The sequence below is a fragment of the Sciurus vulgaris genome, assembly GCF_902686455.1.
Source record: "Sciurus vulgaris genome assembly, chromosome: 7".
Lineage (NCBI taxonomy): Eukaryota > Metazoa > Chordata > Mammalia > Rodentia > Sciuridae > Sciurus > Sciurus vulgaris.
In genome coordinates, this window is record NC_136467.1 from 155,457,836 (window position 1) to 155,477,689 (window position 19,854).

Sequence of the window (19,854 nt, forward strand, 5' to 3'; positions counted from 1 at the left end):
CTTACTTAGAGTGTTGCAGCTTTTAAAATGTTGCAGCTTAGCCATGAAAGGCACAGCAGCTCTTCCATTCCTTTGAAGAACAGCACTGACGTGTTTCTGAAGGAGCACATAGCAGCTCTTCAGTAGCAAACCTTGAGCAATCCTACAACAACTTTCTTCCAACACCACAACACACCTCCACAGCTCATACTGAACTTCACCCAGACGACTTAAAAATACACAATAACCTCTCGGGGCAAAAACTGGAAGAGAGGGGTTGAAGTGAGCGGCACCAGGGGTTCATATAGCTCTCCCGTCAACGCTATTGGTCCAAATTTATGCTAATGTGGTTTTGGAAATGTACTAACGCTATTGGTCAACATGTATGCTAATAAGGTCTAGAAAGTGCTAACGCTATTGGTCAACCCTGGAGACTGCACTCCCTCCTTTGCTCTGTGCCGCTGCAGGTTTCTCACGCACCACGGAGCAGCAGGTTAGTTGCGCCGCAGCTGGCCTCAGCCCTGGCTCCTTGTGCCGCAGACTGGCGCCAGCATGGCGGGCTCCCGGGGGCGTGCTCTAACCAGCCTGGTCTGCATCTCTGGGACCAAGGCTTGGATTTGTTTTGATCTTCACCTGCCCATCTCATTTCTAAGTTGGTGAAGGAAAGAAGTGTTATTTAATGAATGCTAATAGAGCCTGAGACTGGAGACGTGACCTCCTCCTGAGGTCACACCCTGTTTTGGTGCTTATCTTGCTTCCTTCTTCCATCTGCACAGAGGTGCCAAGGAGCTAAGCTCGTAGACACAAATAAATTTATATTTGGAGGGAAGATATTAACCACGGGTCACTCTGCTGCTGAAATGAAAAAGAACTAAAGGTCATTTTGTTCTGGCCTGACTCCATTGTATGCTTGCTTGTATTATTTTCCTTTGAGCCTCCTGAAGCTGTATCTGTGTTGACAGTACAGAAGGACTTTCCCGTGTCCCTGAGTATGGCCCAGATGTGTAACAAAAATGACTCACAAATGTATAATCAAAACTATTCTCTCATGTAATCAACATATCTGTCTTAACAGGTCTTTTCTGACCTACATGTGCCTCAGTTGTTCTTGTGGTTTTGTCTTTATAAAACCTGTGCCCCATGCTTGGGGCTGCTCTCCCAATAGCCATTTTGGGCATCGTGTGAGACAGTCAGTTGGCCAGCTAATAAAGACTTTCAACTCTGGACTTCTCAGTGGTGATCAGGTGATCAGTCTGTTCTTAAATTGTGTCCCACAACACTGCTCTCTTTGGAGCTAGAATGGAAGTATTTGGCATGCGATTTGCCAAATTTAGGCCAGGTAATGTCAGTGAAACAACTAGCAATCTCTCCCGGTGAATATTGACCATCTCTCAGCTTCCTCAAAGGCAACTTCTGAGCAGCGCCTGCAGCCTCCCGAGGCACACTCTCCAACTCCCAGGCGGACATTTCCAGGCAACAAATGAAACTTTGTTTTCTCTACTTGAGGGTTTTTTTTTTTTTTTTTTCTCTTTTCCTTTTGTAATGTTGGGATCGAGCCCACGGCCTGTTGAGTGCCAGGCAAGCACTCTACCACTAAGTTATGCTCACAGCCTGGCTTTAAGTCTGGCTCTAACACTGAAGTTTGAATATGCTTCTAGAAAAATATTAACCTTTCTCTGAAAAGAAGCTCATCTCTCTGTTGACAAGCCCCACCCAAATGCATTCATTCTTGGGAAATTAGTTCTTCCTCTTTTCAGAAGTGTCCCTACACTCCCAAGCAGGGAACTGGTCCCTGCTCTGCACTTCGTGCCAGTTCTGGATGTTCACAGACTGGCACTCACCCCCATGCCCAAAGTCGCTTGTCTTTCTCTGAGTGGAAAACTCCAGTTACTGAATCATAAGCCTCAACTGGCATGTCAGACACCGCAGGCAGATGGGGCTTTGTGCCCACCATCTCCCAGTTTTAATGCGCTCAGAACTAGTGAGACCCATTTGTCTCTTTTCCCTCTACCATCAAGAGCTGAAGGACGGAGTAGTTTGTTCTGTTTACTTCTTAAGAAGACCTTCGAGGGCACATACCCTGGTGCATAGTTCTTCACTGCCCTCTCAGCTTTGCCCAGTGCCCACCATGCCCATTGCATTCTTGGGCAGTTTGAGGATGGTGGCACCTGTCAGTTTTTCCCCTCTCCTCAGCCTTCCATAGTGTGAAAAAAGGACAGAAGATGCTAACCAGCAAGGGTGAGCTCAGACATCCCCTCTCTCAGGCCTCAACACTTCTGGATCAATGTCTTCCCAATTTTAGGGATGACTGGAATTTCCTGAGCATTGTTTTTTAAATATGTCCTGATTCAAGGTGCTTCCTTCAGGGATGTTGATCCATCGGTTCTTGGGAAGGAACTGCTAATCTTGGTATTAAGGAGCAGCTCTAACCCCAGTTAAACTATGAGCAGCTGTGAACTAGATGGTGGTCTTGGGTGGGCCATTTGAATTCAGTATGGGGATTAGAGTAGTCTGATGACCCAGTCTTCCCATTTAGAGGACTTCATGTGTGGGCACAGTGCTGACACCTCACTCCTAGCAGGGGTTTGTAGGCAGCAGCAGTAGAGCAGTTATAAATGCCCAGGTTACCTGGTGCATTTCTTCTTGCACCTTGACTCACCTGTGTTATTCCAGTCATTAAAGATTTGTGAGAAATGTAAGAAGAAAACTTCTGAATTTAAGAACTGACAAAGATGAGATGTTATCACACAAGTGTTATTCTGCCGTTTCCATGAGCTTGTGTGGCGCACTTTTTATTTTTAATCAATCCCTCTCTTCTCCTTTGTCTTATCTTGAGCCTTAGGCTCATACTTACTATTATCAAAAGGAATACCCTGGGTAGAAGAACTTCGCCAATTGAAAAATAACAGAAGAAAGAAGGGAGGAAGGGAGAAAAGGAAGGAAGGAAAAGAAAGGGAGATGGAAAGAAAGAGGAAAAATGAAGAAAAAAGAAGGAAGGAAGACAGGCTACGCAAAACATTTTGTCACGGTAAGCACTGTGATTTCTGAAAATAAAATTTTAATTTTAACTTCTACCCAGATAGAAATGGAAATTTCTAGGAGAAGTCTTGGCATTAAGAACAGAGTAGTTTCTGACACATGGTGGGGAGGTATGCTGATTGACCCTCCCATTGAAAAACAACTTTAAATGCTGGGCAGGCACTTTCAAAACTTGGAAATACAATGACACAGGGACAATTTGATAAAGGAGACTAAGGAGCCAAGAGCTGCATGAAGCAGGACTGCAGGGAGGTGAATGCACTCGGTCTGACTTGTGCTTTGCGAGTTTTTGTGGACCAGTTGAACTTGTCCTTCAGATTTTACACATCAAGAGACGAAGTCTACAGAGGGCTCTCACACGAGACTCACCTCATAACATCAGAACCCGAAGTTGGAGAAATCTAGAGAAAGCAAACCCTGCAGTCTCCACACTGGAAATTGGTGCAGATGGTCAGACGGTTAGAAGGGAACTGGCTGTCTTTACTAGACCTGCTGACAGCATGCTGCCCCTCCGACCAGGTGGCTGCCCAGGTTCGTTCCGCGTGTATTAAGCCAGAACAAAACAAAACCCCGTCTGTGAATTGACATGAAAGTGTCCTTGTGCAGTGTTACCGACTAGGGGCCTTTTGTTGTCTCTGTTCCGCAAAGAACAAGACACAAAAGAGCAAGCAAGCAGCAGGTTTATTGAGAAAGCAGCAGTGACAGGCTTCCCTGAAGAGGGAGGGCCCTGGAGCCCGGCTCAGGCAGGGAGGTCTGGGCTGGTTCTCTTTGTGGTCCCTGGAGCCCCTTCTCTCCTTATTGCTCGCCGGCCACACTCTCCTCACTATTCCCCGTTGGCCCCAGTGCTGTGTGTCCCCCGACCCCCTCCACACGTCTGTTCTAGTTTTTCTCTTGGATGCCACACCTAGGAGCATGAGTGTGAACGCATCTGTCTGATTGGGTCCCTGCTGGCGTCTACGAGCGCTTTTGTCGCTGGGGAAGTTGACTCGCTGGAAGACCCTCTCCGTGCTCCTTTGGTCTGGCCTGCCCTGACCTCCTCACCTGCCATCTTGCCCTGGCTGCCTCAGCCCTGCTACATCTCCCTCACAAATAATGCCCAGGCACCTGGTGTAAGCCAGTGATCCTCTCTAGAAACTCACCTTCGACCCAGGTTTAGAAATACTCCCACCAAGTTCCAAGAATTATGTGAGCACATACTCTCAGAATCAGAAAGACACCAGGAGACAAGGCACTGTTAGTGACAGATACCAGAGAAACACAGATCAACCTTCCAAGGTGGAAATTATCAGAAAAAGAATATTAACTTTAATATAAAGAAAAGTTGGAAAACATGAGAAAACAAGAAGCCATGAGATACAATCATCCATATTTTAAATGGATGAAAATAGATGTTAAAATGATTACTTAATGAGAACTCTAATAATTAAATACAGCTGTACTGAGAATTGGTAAGTAAAGACAAATCTTAAGAAACCATGAAACTATTCAGCATGTGGCACAAAGAAGAGAGAGAGGGAAAGCATGAAGGGGACCCACCTGGCTCAGGGTGAGGAAGAGGAACACACTTCCATCAGAATTCCAGAAGGAAAGGTGAAGGAAGGAAGGGAGGAGAGAAGAAGAGGGAACCAGAAGCATAACTAGCTGAAACTGTTTCTAGATCTAATAAGAAATACCAAATCACAAATTCAAGCAGCCCTGTGAATTTTAAGCAGAATGAATAAAAAGAAACTCATCCCTGAACACACTATACTGAAATCACAGAAAACCAAAGACAGAGAAGCTGCCAAAGCAAAGGACAGAGGCCCACAAGGGAATGACAGGATGACCAACAAATGACTTTGAGGCAGAAATTTGGGATAAAGGGAGAGAGATACTGAGTCTCACAGGAAATGCCCATGAACTGTTGAGATGCAGAAAGCACCCCAGAACACCTGAGGGACATTCCCTCGTCCTGTGTCCTTGACCCACGCCCTGGTAACATGAGGAAACAAATGTGGAGGTGCATGGAAAAGTAGTGGACACGGTGCAGCCCCACCCTACCTGCACCCCAGGCCAGCTCCTGGTAGCCTCCTGCTCTAAACATGACCACCCCACTACTTCCAGTCCACACCAGCAGGGGGCTGTCTGTACTTCCGGAGGTGGCCCACATTCTCCACTAATGTGGATTCCTTGCTTTATCTGGAAGGCCTCTCTCTCTTGAGTTTGCCCCCTTTCTGCCTTGACTGTATCTACTTTCCTGTGTAAACTTCTGTCTATGCCTCTGACTAATGGGTGCTGAAGTTCTTTTCCATTGTATATACCAAGACCCCTGCTGGTCCTGAGTCGAGTTATGTCTCTGACTAGGAACTCCCGGGATGCTTCTTGGAGAGGGATCTTCACCCGTAACAGCTTCTCAGCATCCAGATAAAAGTCCAGGAGACCAAGGGGGGTCATAATGTCAGGAGTCTGAGAGAAAGCAGCTGTCAACACAGAATTCAGTAACTACAACACTATTTATAAAAGCAAGGATAAAGAAATTCCCAGACAAATGGTGAGTCTCCCTCCAAGAGAAGCTCAGTAGAAGGAATTTTAAAGGATGTTTCTCAGAAAGAATAAAAGTAATCCCAGATGGAACTTCTGAAAGGCAGAAGGACTAGGTAAGCAAAAATGATGGTGAGTAGGTGGGGAAAACCTAACAAATATTACCAGACAAAAAATTAACTATAATATGTGGATTAAAATACACCAAAAACATATAATAACAATGGCGTATAAATTGAGATGTGGTGATCTGTTCTAAAGTAGTCTAAGGCTTTAAGTTACTTGGGAGGACTGAAAATTTATTAACTAATTTTTACTTTTAAAGTTAAGTTTTCACACTGATATTTGTGGGATAAATAAAAACAAAGTGAACATGTAACCTCTAAATTAATTATTGGAAAAATTGAACAAGTGAAAAATCTGAACCAAAAAGTAGAGAAAGAAAATACAGAGAAGTTATAGAAGACAGGAAAAATAATATGAAATATATCCAAATGTGTCAATAGTTCTAATGAATGGAAATATCCAAATATTCTACAGACACACCTTAACCATGCACAATGATCAGTGTAAATGTATGAAGTTAATGATATCAAGCAAATACTACAACAGAAAGCAGTGCACCTGTAATAATAGTAGATGAAACACAGCAAAAGATACTATAAGAGATCAAAGGGCACTGTGGGATGATGAAGAAATCAGCTCATCAAGAACACATAATTACAAATCAACGTTCAGAAAGGGAGAGCCCACAGGAGGTTTTGACAAGCCACCAAGGGTCACTCACTTTCACACATATGCCTCCTCTTAGCAAATCTTTCAGGATGGAGTCTATTTTTAACAATGTGTACTAAAGACTTTAAAATGTTATGTACTTGTGTTAAGCACTTGTGCCTTTAGAATTATATCCCAAAGAAGTAATTATGGGGTGTTCAAACATTTAGTTCATAGTGAAAACTTAAGAACAAAGTCCAAAAAGAGAATTTTAAAGATAATTTTAAATAAATTATAATGCTATCACTAAAATGACAGCATAGGAAAACAGTTAAGGATATCAAGTGAAACAGGTAAGTTACAGAGCAGTATAATCCAATTTTTCTGTATATTAAAAACAACTGGAAAGACATATACTAACACATTGTTATTGTTGAATTTCTTTGGTGGTAAAATTATGGAGCAATCTTTTTTTGAAGCTTCTGATTTGTATTATTTAAATGAGGTATTATTTGTGTTGTTGCAAAGGAAATAATAAAGAATATTTTTAAGCATCAGCTGTACTTCCAGTGTTAAATCCCTCATGATAAACACAGTTTAATTTCTTGTAGTCTCCTACCTTTGCCCTTTGGAGCCAGTGTAGCATTAAACCAATGCTGTCTTTGAATCCTAGGGTCTACTGCATAGACTATGAGGCATCTACCAAGTTTGGATGGTCAATAACTATTGGGAGATAGTGCATAGAAATCATGGCTTATATTTCCAGTTAGAAATAGCATTCTGAGTTTCCAAAAAGATGCAGATATTTTAGCTTAGAAATGAATGCATGCACCACGGTTAATTAACAATGCTCCAAATTATAGACCACTGCTCTTTCTGTACAACTAACTGCCAATTAACTATGCTAATGAGAAAAGCAGGAAATGATTGTAAAAGAAAATGAAATCAGTAGGGAAAAAAGAAAAACCTATTGTTTTAGTCCCTAGTTTGAACAATCAATTGTCCAGAGCTACCAGAATGACTTATTAAGTATAAATTCTAATCCTTTGGGAAGAGATGGGGTATGAATCATAGAATAATGTTGAATCCTTATGTCTTTTTCTTTTCCAGATTTTCCATCAGAGAAGTCATATTCAAATAATAAAATGACCCAAATTTGAGCAGTAGGAAGCTTAGAGACAAAAAACAAGCCAGTGGTTCCAATATCATCTTTGCAGGGGTAGGGAGAGGGAGTTTTAAAAAGATCGATGTGGAAGCCCATTCCACACCATTTAAGTTAGACTCTCTAAATGAACCCACGAACTATACAGGGTATCTTTAATCGCCTCTGCTGCTTTTTGAGTATTTACTTAACTCCGAGCTCTCTGGTCTCAGGAAAGTATCTCTGGTTCTTCCACCTCCACCCCATCACTCCACTTTCATGAGGGGGAACCAGGGAGACAGTCTTGAATGTGTTTCCTGCAGATCCAGTATCTCTAAACACTTTCCTAATGATTCTCTTCTCTGTCAAGGGTTTGAATGATTTTCTCAAAGGAAATCTCATCTATATGAGGATTGTAAGGTAGTTCAACAGCAGCTACCTTGTGCCAGGGTAGGTATTTGCATAAAAATAAAGTGAATCATGGAATGGAAGTCTCAGCTATTCAGAAATCTCCAGATACCAGATTGCTGGAACTTCTGAATTCTGGTTGTTCTCAGTGCAGAGAAGAGCAGGTCTGGTAGTTAGACTCCTTTCACTAGCTTTCACATTCACAATTTCAAAAAATCATTATAGTTAGCATTATATGCTTACCATAGAAGGCTTTAAAATTGAAGAATTATAAACAACAAAATTAAAATTAGCTACAAGCCTCCCTTTCCTCATTACAGAGAGAAACATCACTGATACCATTAATGTATACCCTTTCTTTTGTTTGCCTACGTGTCGAAAGATGTGAATACAGAATTGGGTCAGACTGTATGTACACTTCTGTAGCTTGCTTTTTTCTCTTAACCTTATGTTCTTAATCTATATCATTGGGTTTCAAAAATCAAGATTTCTGTGCATGCCACACATCCTGTTGTAGAGATTTACCTTCATTTATTTAACTTTTGCCCTATCTGAGATCTTGATCATTACTTTTGATGTTTGCCTTGTTTTTCCTGTTTCTGTTATTTACTAGAAAACAAGAGCTGTCATCAGCCTGCCGAGATCTATAGACCATCTTCTGGCCTGATGCTGGGTCAGGTATCGATAGTTCTCCAGGGCCACACACAGTTACTGCCCATACTGTGAGCCCCTCTCCTCCCTGCTTGGCTCTTCAGTGTTTGTACCTGGCACTTCCCACTGGGGATGATGTCCTTTCCCCTTCTTTAGCCCAAACCATGCTCCTCAAAACCTCTGAAGTGTATTTCACCTTCTTCCAAATGCATTCCTATGGAAGACTCTTGACTTCAGTAGCTAACTTAGGTTGAGTGATCTCGCATGTGCAGTGTCAAAAGTACAAAATGGCACATTTCACCCTCTTACAGAAATAGGAGGAAAATGCTGTGGTCATCCCTGTTTTACAGGAAAGAAAGTGGCTTCTGAGTGACTTTCTCTGTATCACACAGTTGGTAAGGGGCCAGGCTGAGCCTAGAGCCCGGAGAGCTTTTGTTCTACACCATTTGTATCTGAAATTCATATTTATTCTGATCTTCTTAATTTTTACCTAATGACTCCCAGGGTAAAACATTACATGTAATCATTCTCTCTCATTAGGCATTAGGCTCCTTGGCTATAAGTTTCTCAGACTTATTTTCTCTCTATATATACAGATGTGTATGTAAATGTATATATATACAAAGTCACCCCTTGTTACCTACAATGCCATAACAACCATAATTCATTGTGCATTTCTCTGTGTAACCGTGATCCTCATGGCAAATATTATTTATAATTCTGATTTTATAGACAAGAAAACTGAGGCTCAGAGAGATGAGAACTAGTGGTCCAGCTAGCAAGTGGTGGAGTTGGACCCTGACCCAGGACTTTCTGATGATGAGGGTCATGTTCTTTTCATGACTCTCAGATGGCATATGCATGTGTGCTTTTTAAAAACCACTTTGAATACTAGTATCAGAGTCAGAGTGCTATAAAGAAGCTATATCTCTGGCCCACCTCTCTTATCCAATATGGAAGCTCCCTCTATAGATATAGTCAAAGTCCATCTGTGTAGCTTACTGTTTTTGTTTGTTTTTGTACCAGGAATCTGACCAGGGTCCTCTGCCACTGACTCACAAGGATTCAAAGACAGCACTGGTTTAATGCTACACCGGCTGAATCACATTCCCAGCCCTTTTTTGTTTTTTATTTTGAGACAGGATCTTAAAAAGTGCTAAGGCTGGTCTTGAATTTGCTGTCCTCCTGCTTCAGCCACCCATGTCACTGGGATAACAGACATACCCAGAAACTTTCCAAATTCTGAACATTTCCAATCATTGGAAATCTCCCTGTTCCTTCGAATGATTTTGGTTTTTGCTTTTCACGTGGCTCTCAGGAGCAGAAGGCAGGCATTGAAGCCTTCTACTTGAGGAGTCTGCAGCCCACCAACAGGTCTGAGCTCCCTCTTTCTGGGAGAGTGCACCCGGTGGTTTGTCTTTCCTCCAGCATCCTAATGAGGCCACTTTGATCTGCAGTGACAGGCACAATCTCCACGTACTTGCAGGTCCTCATAATGCATTATAGCATAGCAGGGTGCATGTCCTACACAATCAGGGTTCATAATCGCTGTCCACTGGCTTCTGAACAGCAACCTCATCCGGCCATCGCTGTGGCCTCCCCACCTCCCCCACCTCCCCACCTCAGCGTGTGTCCAGATCATCAGGTCCAAAAGGCTTGACGTTGACATCTCTCCCCAGCTTTAAGTAGGGCAGCTTTCTCTAGAAACCCTCTGGAGACTCGAGTTTGAAAGGTGAGTCAAACGGAAGGGGGAGTCTTCTGAGTTTGACAAGCTAAAGGGCAAGGCAGTGAGCCGTGGCGGGAGACCGCGCTGCTCCGGTGTCCCCGCGCGGACCGCAGGGGCTCTGGCGCCGCGGGCGAGGGCGGGCGAGGGCGGGCGGGGCGGCGAGCTAGCGCGTCGGGGCCAGGACTCCGCGACGGCACAGCCGCGGCGCCAGCAGCGCCTCCCCGCTGAAGCCCGCCCCGCGGCAGGTGCCCTGCAGAACAAAAGCGGCAGGCGAAGGGCTGGGCGCAGACCGAGGAGTCGCTCCCCAGGCGTGCGGTGCTGGTGCCGGCCTCCTGCTCGCCACCATGGACAGCGCCCGCGCACCGGCCGGGGGCCGCTGGGACGCCGCGGGCTTCTGGCAGGTCTGGCAGCGCTTCGACGCGGATGGTGAGTGCAAGCCCCCGAGCCTCCAGTTGTGGAGTCCCGGCGGTGGACGGGCCTCCCCGCAGGAAATCCTCCACCTGTGGCTTGACACAGGCGCCAGGCGAGCAGGTGGGACACACTCGGAAACCTCGGGAGGCGGGTCGGGGAGGCACTTGTCCCCTTCCCAGACAGAGGCGCCAGGGTTCGCCGTTCGTACGTGCCACGACGAAGGTCGCGACGTGCAGCCGAGGCCGGTGGTGCGCTCAGGGGCAGCCCTCAGAAGCCAGCCCTCTGCGTGCTGTCTTGGGGGTACGCCGCTCCCGCTCCGCGCACCGGCTCGCTCAAGCCGAGGAAGAATTCATCAACTTTCAAATTTACTCCCCTCTACCAAAAAACAAAAAACCCCAACCAACCAAACAAAGTTCTTGAGGATAGATCGCTTGGATTTTACTAATAATTAAAGAAACATAAAACACCTAAAATGTGCGTTTAAACCTGTAAACTAGGATTCTATATTTACCTCTGTTAACTTTTTCCGAGCTTTCAAAATTCTTCAGTTGGATTTTATTCTAAAACTCGTGTTTACTCATTAAATTCATGTATTTAAGAGCTTTTGGTTTTCAAACGCTAATATAAACCCTAGCATAAAGCATTTATTCTGGAGTGTGTATTCAGTGTCCACATCCGGGACTGCTGGAGGTCCATGTTGGTACTTAATTATTGGGATAACAAAAATTTATGTCTGTGGGGATTTTACACATGGTGAGATTAAAAGCAAATTATGATAAATGTCATCATATGTTATTCTATGTAGTGACAATGGTTTATGTTTATCTCTTTACATTTAGAAAAAGGCTACATAGAAGAGAAGGAGCTCGACGCTTTCTTTCACCATATGTTGAGGAAATTGGGCACAGATGTAAGTACTGCCAGCCCTGAGCATCAATTTATGTGTCTCTTAGTGAAATACAAGCATCCAGGTCTTGTGCTGATTTGTACCCATTAATCCCATCTGACCTCTTTTCTTCCTCAAATGCATGTGATTTTTCTCCCTCTCCTAGCAACACAAGGGGATTTAGGCAGGTTATACAAAAGATGCCACTGTAACTTTAAACATGCTGGTCACTGTAACATCTGTCGTGCACTCAGAGATCCTATCTGAAGACTCAGTCCACTGTTTTAAATGTGTCCTTGTTTATGCCTCTGCTAACGGATTTAAACCTGGAGATAGGGTAGTTTACTTTGTTCACAAGATCAAAGGTGAAAAGAGTGTTGGGGTTCTGGATGTTTAGTACATATGGCATTCCTTTGATAGCAAATGACAAATCAGTTAAAATCATTTTTCCATTATTCATTTTATTAGAAGAGGGAATGACAAACCAGAGAGAAGCCAGACAGAAATGTAATCCCACTTATCAGGATTCATGTCCCAGATGGTAAATCTGGCCTCAAGAGATATAGATTAACTCTTGGAGATTGCTGCCTACAGCAGAGGCAAAGCTCACACGAGGCGCAGGAGCTGAGGCCAGTCTGAGTGGGTTTGGTCAGGAGAAGTCTCCGTTGGGGTGTTGGTGGTCGTAGGAGCAGTGCCAGGGACAGTGGCACATCAGTGAGGTACAGAGAGTTCACCTTCTGACTTCAGGAAGACTGACGTGCATCTCATTCTCATGCCTGAGTTGGGTGGAAGGTTCCAGAAGCTTTGCACATGGGTGGGGTGTGGGGCCGGGATGGCCAGCTCAGAAGAGAGGAGGCTGCCTTCTCCTTCCATCAGCCAACCTGCCTCCACATTCTGTCTCTCTTTTGATGTCTGTCTCTCTCACAGTTTCATGGGTCTCATCTCCCATGGTCTCTTACCTTTCTCTCTGACCCCTCTGTCATCTTTCGGTCATCTGTTTCCTCCAGCTCTGTGTGTCTTTGTTTCCTCTTTTGTTCTCCAGATGGTCTATTTCTCAAAGCTCTCTCTTGGTTCCTCCTCCCCTTGTCTTTATTTCTTTTTTCCTCTCTTTGTCTCATCTCTCCTTTTTTTGTCCTTCATTTCTTATCTCTTAACAGTCTTCTCACCCGTCTTAGTTTGGCTTTGGTCTCAGCTCTCTCTGTCCATATCACTCTTTGTCTCCCTGTGCTGCCTACGAGGTGGAAGGGGAAGGGGTGGCAGGTGCCAGGAATCTGAACCCCTTCTTTGCTCTGGTGAGACCTTTAGCACACAGTCTTTACCTTCATGACTGCTTGCACCAGCCACGAGGAGAGCTGAGGAACCTCACCTAACTTCAATTTTGGTGCCCAGTTTTGCATGCCAGCAGCCACAGAGAAACCCCCTCAGGCTTATGCAGGGTTCCCACTTCTGTCTGTGAATGCTAAGGCTCAGGGTGGTCCAGGAACCCAGGAACCAGATGCCATATGCCAGCAGGCATGTTTGAGGAAAACTGTTAAAGTTTTGAGTGTTAAACTCCCAAACTTCAAAATGACATGGTCAATGCCTAAAATCTCAGTTTCCAGAGGCTTGCAACTCCACAGGTTTCAACAGGCTCTGGGCTTTAGTGATTTAGAGGAAAGGAGAAAAATCATGTCAGGGTTGAAACTGGGCATGTCTTACTTTCAGCAAGGGAGCGGGTGGCTATTTGCACATAAGTTCTGCTCTAGGCTGAGGACCCTTCGAGCTGTCTCCTTCTGAGGACTCAGCGAACCTTGGAGGAACTGTTGCCCTTAGAAACAGAGAGAAGGGGAGTGTCATCTCTGCGGCTTGCCTGCTTCATCTCCAGCCCTCCCTCAGGTCTGGCAGATCTTCCCCACTTAGTCCACTCAGACCCACATGCTGACCTTCTGTGGTAATACCCTCACAGACACATCCAAAATAGTGCCACCCCAGCTTTCTCTGTATTCCTCAATCTGGTCAAGTTGAACATCCCAACACTCAAACACACAATGGTGGAGCTGAGACTGGACAGGCTAGTCTAGCTCCACGCACATCACATGGGGAAACCTGTAGATGGGAGAGCTTGCAATCTCAGGAGACTCATTCACCTTCTCCAGGGGAAAAGTGTACCTCTTTGTCTCTGAAGTCCCACTTCAGAGAAGACTTGTGGTGGAGTAATGACGATTGTCGTGGACACAGAAATCCTGTGTGCATTCTTGCTCTGCAATCACAGCTGTGTGATGTGACCTCAACATGCCATTTAAGCTTCCTGGGCCTCAGTTCTTTTGTCCATAAAGTGGAAATAATCATGTTCGAACCTCCCTGTCTCAAGACCACACAAATGAGAAGTGTTTTTTAATCGTGGAAGCACTGGATCTACACATGTTCTTTTGATGACCTGGTGTCTTCTGGAGTCCTCTGTTTTCCCAGTGTTTATTCTGGATCTTATTTGCTTTAGAGTCACCACCAAGTTCACCACATGGGATGACTGATGCTTACTCTCTTTAACACTCAAAAGCTTTTCAGATCTAAAATAAACACATCTGTCACTGAGATTCCAGTTTGTGAGAGCAAGTTTACCAAGCCAAGCCAGATGAACCTAAAGTCTCAACTGCCACCACCCTACCCTGGGAGATAGTGATCACAGACAGTCCCCTTGGGGCCCACCACACTCACTTGGGCTTAGATAAATGATCCAGGTGGTATGTCCTTCTTTCTCACCTGAGATGTTACTGATGTCTTTTTTTTTTTTTCTGTATTTTTTGTTCATCAAGTGTTCAGGTAAGAAGGTATTCATTTTTTAAAAACTAGGTCCCTGACTATTCCCTATTCATAATCATAAAGCAAACACATTTGGTTGATGTACTTACAAAGCCAATCTGTCCAAGGCCTTGGATTTTAATTATTTTGGGTTTCTAAAACACAAGACCAAAGCCATTAATGTAGCAGATGGCCCTGGTGTGAGGAGCACAATTCATCTGATGAATGCATTATCTCCATCACAAATGCAAACACTTTGGGTCTGCCTATTTTTCTAATTAAAAATAGCTACACCTATAGATGCCATCTTTTGTTTTTCTTAACAAACTTTCTAATTTTGTACATAGAAACTCCCCTTTGCTGCAGTGTATCTGGAGCAAATGTGTTTCTGCCCGTCTAACACCTGCTGGGACCTCCATGAAGTGTAGGTCCTTCCTCCTGCCTGCCTGCTGCGTGTGTGCGGTCATTTATCATATGCTAATGCCCTCCAGCAAAATCTGAGAAGTGAAAAGGAAAAAAAAAAAGTACAGTTTTATTTTACACTTGCGGATAAAAGTTTGTGTATCGTCAGACGGGGAGACGAATGATTGCTTGGCATGAAGCTTGGCGGCTCCCATATTTCTGGTATTCACATTAGTGCTGAGAGTATGGAAGATTGAAATGATATTAGGGGGTCTAATGGCTTAACTTAGCTCAGAGCCTTTCTTTCTTGCCTCACTGTTCAAGCGCTCGCTGGGCACCCACCTGCTGCAGTTGGTGAGGCAGAACGTCCATGTTGGGGCCCACAGTCTTGCAATGATGCTCGGTTCTTCCCCAGCACAGTCTCACTTCTGCTGACCATGGTGCTGCCTGACTTTTCAAGAACTTGACTTCAAATTTCAGGGTCTTCTAGTATTTAAAGCATCCTGTTCTTTAGCTGATTGCTAAAACATCCTGAAAACTTCCCCAAGCAAGTCAAGTTCTCCTTGCATTTTGTTTGAACCATTTCTCATTCACAAACCACTTACTGTTCCCTGTGGTGCTGCTGCCTTCCGTGGGGCAGAGGGCCCTGGGTCAGGGAGCAGAAGTGCTGATCCCTGTCTTGTTCTGTCTGGCTTCAGGGAAAGTCACTCTTTTGGCTTATTTTATCAGTAAAATGAAAGGACAGAGTCTCAGATCCTCAGAGAGGGAGCCTGACACTGGCTTTTTCTCCTCATTGACTCTCTTCCATTGAGTCACCGAGGCTGGTCAGAAGGAAGTGTGTGCCTGAGCGCAGCCACAGGTGCTGCCGTCATGACCTGGGGGCCCTCTTCACGTCCCAGGCTCCAGAAGGCAGAGGTGACATCGTCCTCTAGAGTGTCGAGGCCCTGGGAAACGTGTACCACACGCAGAAGTGAACAGAACAGCTGGAGCCTAAGCTGAAAAGGGCAAGGCTGACTGGGCGTTGGAGTCAGGACCATGAAACCCACGACCCAAAACCCAAGGCTCTCCTCAGCCGGTGGTGGGAAGGTGGGGAGGAGGATCTGGACGTTAAGAAGCTGGGATGTGAGATGAAAAAAATTCTTCAGAGAGGAAAAACCCTGGGGCCAGCAAGGAGGCTGGGAGCAGGTGCGATGATGTTCTTCTGCCTGCCACGGCCATTGTTGAAGACTTGGGAGATGCCACCTGTGTAAGAGACTGGCAGCTGCTGTTCTCTATCATGCCCCTGCCCCCATCCCTCACTTTTGTGGACGTCCCTCAGAGGGAGGTCTCAGTGGAACGGGAGGCAGGACAAAGAGTCTTCCACAGACCGTGATGAGGAGAGCCCCAGGCCCATTTTGCTGACCACGATGTTACCAGGGGCTGCTGTTGTGCTTGGCATGAGGTAGCTGCTCAGTAGAAAGCAACTGCCCTGGGCTCAGCTGGGTGGTGCTGGGCTGGTGCTGCAGGACTTCTGTGCCACGGGGCGCTGGAGTGGAGCCCCACATGTTCCATGTGAATTCTTCATCTCAGCACAACATACTCTCTGTGCTTTCTACTGTTATTCTTGAGAGCAGCAGATGAGAAAGGGGTAAGACCTGGGCAGGTACCAGGTCACCAGAGAACTTTCCTGCATGCATGTGCACAGGTGACATATCCAGTGTCCCAACAGCTCTGAGTCACCTGGCCCCCAACACCAGTGGGGGTGGGGTGGTCAGTGGCCAGCATCACCTCTTCCCAGCCCTGTCACTCACAGCTGGAGGCCTAGGGACCAGGGCCGAGTGGTAGCATTAAGAATTAAGATGTTATTAAGTGCGGATTGCAGCGAGGATGGGATCTTAGAATTGTTATTGCTGGGGACTCTGTGCCCTCAGTTTTGCATCAGAATTCATTCTTCAGGGTTGGTCATTTTGCCATGTTCCCTGCAGTGCCTCCCAAATGCACTGAGGACAGTAGGTACTGAATGTGCAGGGATGGCTGCTGATGGGAGAGATGACATCTTTGCCACCCAGCAATGATTTTATCTCTTTGGTTTAGTCTTTCATTATTTCCCTATTATAATTATGCTTTTCCCAGAGGGTACAAGGAGAAGACTAAGAGAATACCCTGCAGCAGCCAGGGAGCGCCCAAAACTGAATTTTCTAGTTAAAAATGGAACGCCTCTGAGTTCTTTTGGAAGAACATCTGTATATTAATTACAGTACAGTTTTTCCTCACAGCCTTGTATATAATGGTTTTCCAGTTCATTCTTTCAGCACGTGAGTTTCTCGGCTTCTTTCATTCGCATTTTAGTGACTCACGGACTATAAACATTACCTGGGAAGACTGGGGTAGGGTAGGTGGTGGGTTGCTGAAGTCCAGCACGGCACTGTGCTCCACAACACGAGAGTGTCTTTCTGAATGGCCTGGGACCTGCTCCCCAGCTGGAGTGGCACAAGGGCCAGGCTGTGTGCACTCAGCACTGGCTCTCGGCATTAATGTGGACCTATGTGGCTGTTGCAGGATGCGGTTGGGGAGGAAGAAGTGCGCAGGCTGAAACAGCGATTGGTGACCGCCGGGGATGCCCCTGCCCGTGTCCAGATGAAAGAGGTACCTGTCACCGCTGTGCCCTCTGGGTCGTGCCTTTCTTGACTTGTCCTTGGGCTGTGATTCCCCATGGAAAACGACGGGAATCTTCCATTAAATCAGTTGGGAGATTGAGCTTTCTGCAAGGCCTGGATACCGTTTTTGCAGTAGTCACCTCTCCTTTTCCACCTGCTTAGTTGCTTAGTAAGGAAGGGCGGGGGGCTGTCTTCGCCTTATTTGGGTTGATCAATACACCTATCTTATGCGGGCATTGAGATGGTGGATGTCTTTTGGTTACTTGATCCGACATTGTCTTTTCAGTGTCTCTTTCAAATGGAACTTGGTATAAGGAAAAACTTACCGACAATAAATGAATAAATGAAGTTAAACAAACTTTAACACCAGCGGCTGTGGAGGTTGGAAAGATCTATAACTGGTGATCATTAAAGACAAAACAAAAGAGCAGAAAATCACCTTCTTTACTCACATACGTTCTGAGAAATGCTTTATTAGATATTTTTTTGGTTTGTGAACATCACGGAGGGTGCTCACACAAACCAGGCATTGTCGGTCCATCACTCCACATGGCTTCTTGGTATCATCAAGAGACTCTCAGGAAAGAAAAGGCGTAGCAGACTGCTGACAGTATAGGCTTACAGCATTGCAGCGAATACTATTTTTATAGGAAAATAGGACTATATTTAAAATAGTGACAAAAATATAATAAGCATACACTCAGTAACAGTGGATTGTTGTTCTTACCAGATTCTGTGCGCAGTACGTAACTGTATGTGCTGCACTTTTACTTGATTGACAGCACAGTAAGTCCACACCAGCATCACAGCCCTAGATTTTGCACGTTGCTGTGAAGTCATCGCAGCTACATGGCCACTGGTTTCCAGTTCCAGCATGATCTTAAGGGACCACCATTGCATATGACTTGGACATTCAATATTATTGATTAAAATAAAAGGGGCATTTCCTTAGGGAATTATGTTACGAGAGCAACCTAATGTCTCTTTGTGAAAAGCAGATAGAGGCCGTATTTTCAGAAAATTAATAAGCTAGACCCTGGATTTATGAGTGTAGCTATTTCCAACATTTTTACTCAAAGGCAAATTTCACATGTAACCCACAATGCACATCGGAATTGACATAAAATATCAGTATGTCAAAGTAAATGCAAGCACGGAACTCGATGCTCTGAACTAGTGCTGGTGACCACAGGCTTCTTGTGCTCTCAGCCCTGGAGCAGAGCACAGCACACAGTGGTGCTCCATTAGTGGTGAGGTAACTCACCAGTGAATGTGAAGCATGGTGAATAACTAAGAAGTGTACTGTTATCTCACTAGTATGGAGCGGGCACTTCTGAGCAACATGCTGCCATTTTGCTATAGAGTCCTGTCCATGAGTGTGACCATGGTGGTCATTTATAGGAAAGTTGGTGGTATAGGTCTGGGTCTTTCCCAAGGTTCCTTAAGACCTCATGGGTCTGCAAGTTTCTGGGGCAGCAAGGTCTTCTATTTCCCTTACGTTCTCCTTGCTACCAATGACTGTTCCACTTACTCCAGTTGCCAGCAATCTTGATATAAAAATCAGTCACCCTGACATAGATGTTTGAGCAAAGAGTAAGATGGAGAAGAGCTCATGTCCAAGAACCAAAGTCTGGATCTGATTTGCCCAGGACACCTTTGTGCCAAAAGTGAAGGTAGAGTGTGTTGTGTAGGCCGGGCATAAGTGAATTACATTTTAATTGGGTTTCTTAGCTCGTGCCTTCCCTATGGGAAAAAATTACTGCTTAGTCCTGAAAAGCCATTCTAGTCCCAGATGACCAGGTGGGTTGGAGGATAGAACATAAAGTCATTGTGGGAGATTCTGTAACTGTGGGCAGGCTGCTTCATGTCTCTGAGTCTGAATCTCATCACCAAGTTCCCCAACATGGTAGTTACCACTTATGATAGTTGAATAAACACCAGGTACTTTGTAAAGCAGTTTATGAATACCAGCTTATTTTGTTTTTAGTTTTCACAGAAGCATCAGATGCCAATATTATTGTCCCCATTTTACAAATGAGAAAATTGGGCATAGACATATCAATTTAATTGTCCAAGATCAAACAACTGTTAATTAATAAGGAGGAATTTGGTGCGACTCTAGCCTATCACGGTGAAAAGGGGATATTTATTCTTCCTGAAGGGTTGATGTGAGAGTTTAATGAGAGAATAAATGAAAAGCACCTTACCCATGCCTGTCATGCAGTGGGCACCCCGTATGGGATAACTGTTGTTACAATGATGTGCCCTTGAGCTGATCCAAATGCAATTAGAGAATGCAAATGAGAGTGTGAGCCAGTCTCTCCTAGAGCCCACCAAGAGTGTGTGCTGGACCGCCCTGTGGTGTTATACCAGATGCCAAGACAACTGTCAGTTATGGTAGAAACACCATTATTTATGGGATGACCCGGAAGGAAGACAGCTAGGTACTGATGCAGCGTTACGATCACCTGGGGGACAAGATGCCATCATTGTTCTTTGGAATGAATGAAGAGTGAAGTACATCAATTGCTTGGGTAGGAAGCTGGTTGTTTGAATTTATCAC

At 45.0% G+C, this 19,854-nt stretch overlaps 1 protein-coding gene across 2 annotated transcripts in view; it reads left to right on the top strand.

Annotated features, from left to right (window-relative positions):
- The window catches only part of SCGN (secretagogin, EF-hand calcium binding protein), a 55,259-nt gene that overhangs the window by 15,334 nt on the left and 20,071 nt on the right, over nucleotides 1-19,854 (top strand). Inside the window, exons 1-3 of one of the 2 annotated variants that reach the window (XM_079148818.1) lie at nucleotides 10,469-10,604; nucleotides 11,429-11,499; nucleotides 17,194-17,280. In XM_079148818.1, coding sequence (XP_079004944.1) covers nucleotides 10,523-10,604; nucleotides 11,429-11,499; nucleotides 17,194-17,280 — 240 coding nt within the window. In that variant the 5' untranslated portion in view covers nucleotides 10,469-10,522. Of the gene's footprint in view, nucleotides 1-10,468; nucleotides 10,605-11,428; nucleotides 11,500-17,193; nucleotides 17,281-19,854 lie in introns of those variants that run through there. The other variant, XM_079148819.1, reaches the window with a different exon arrangement.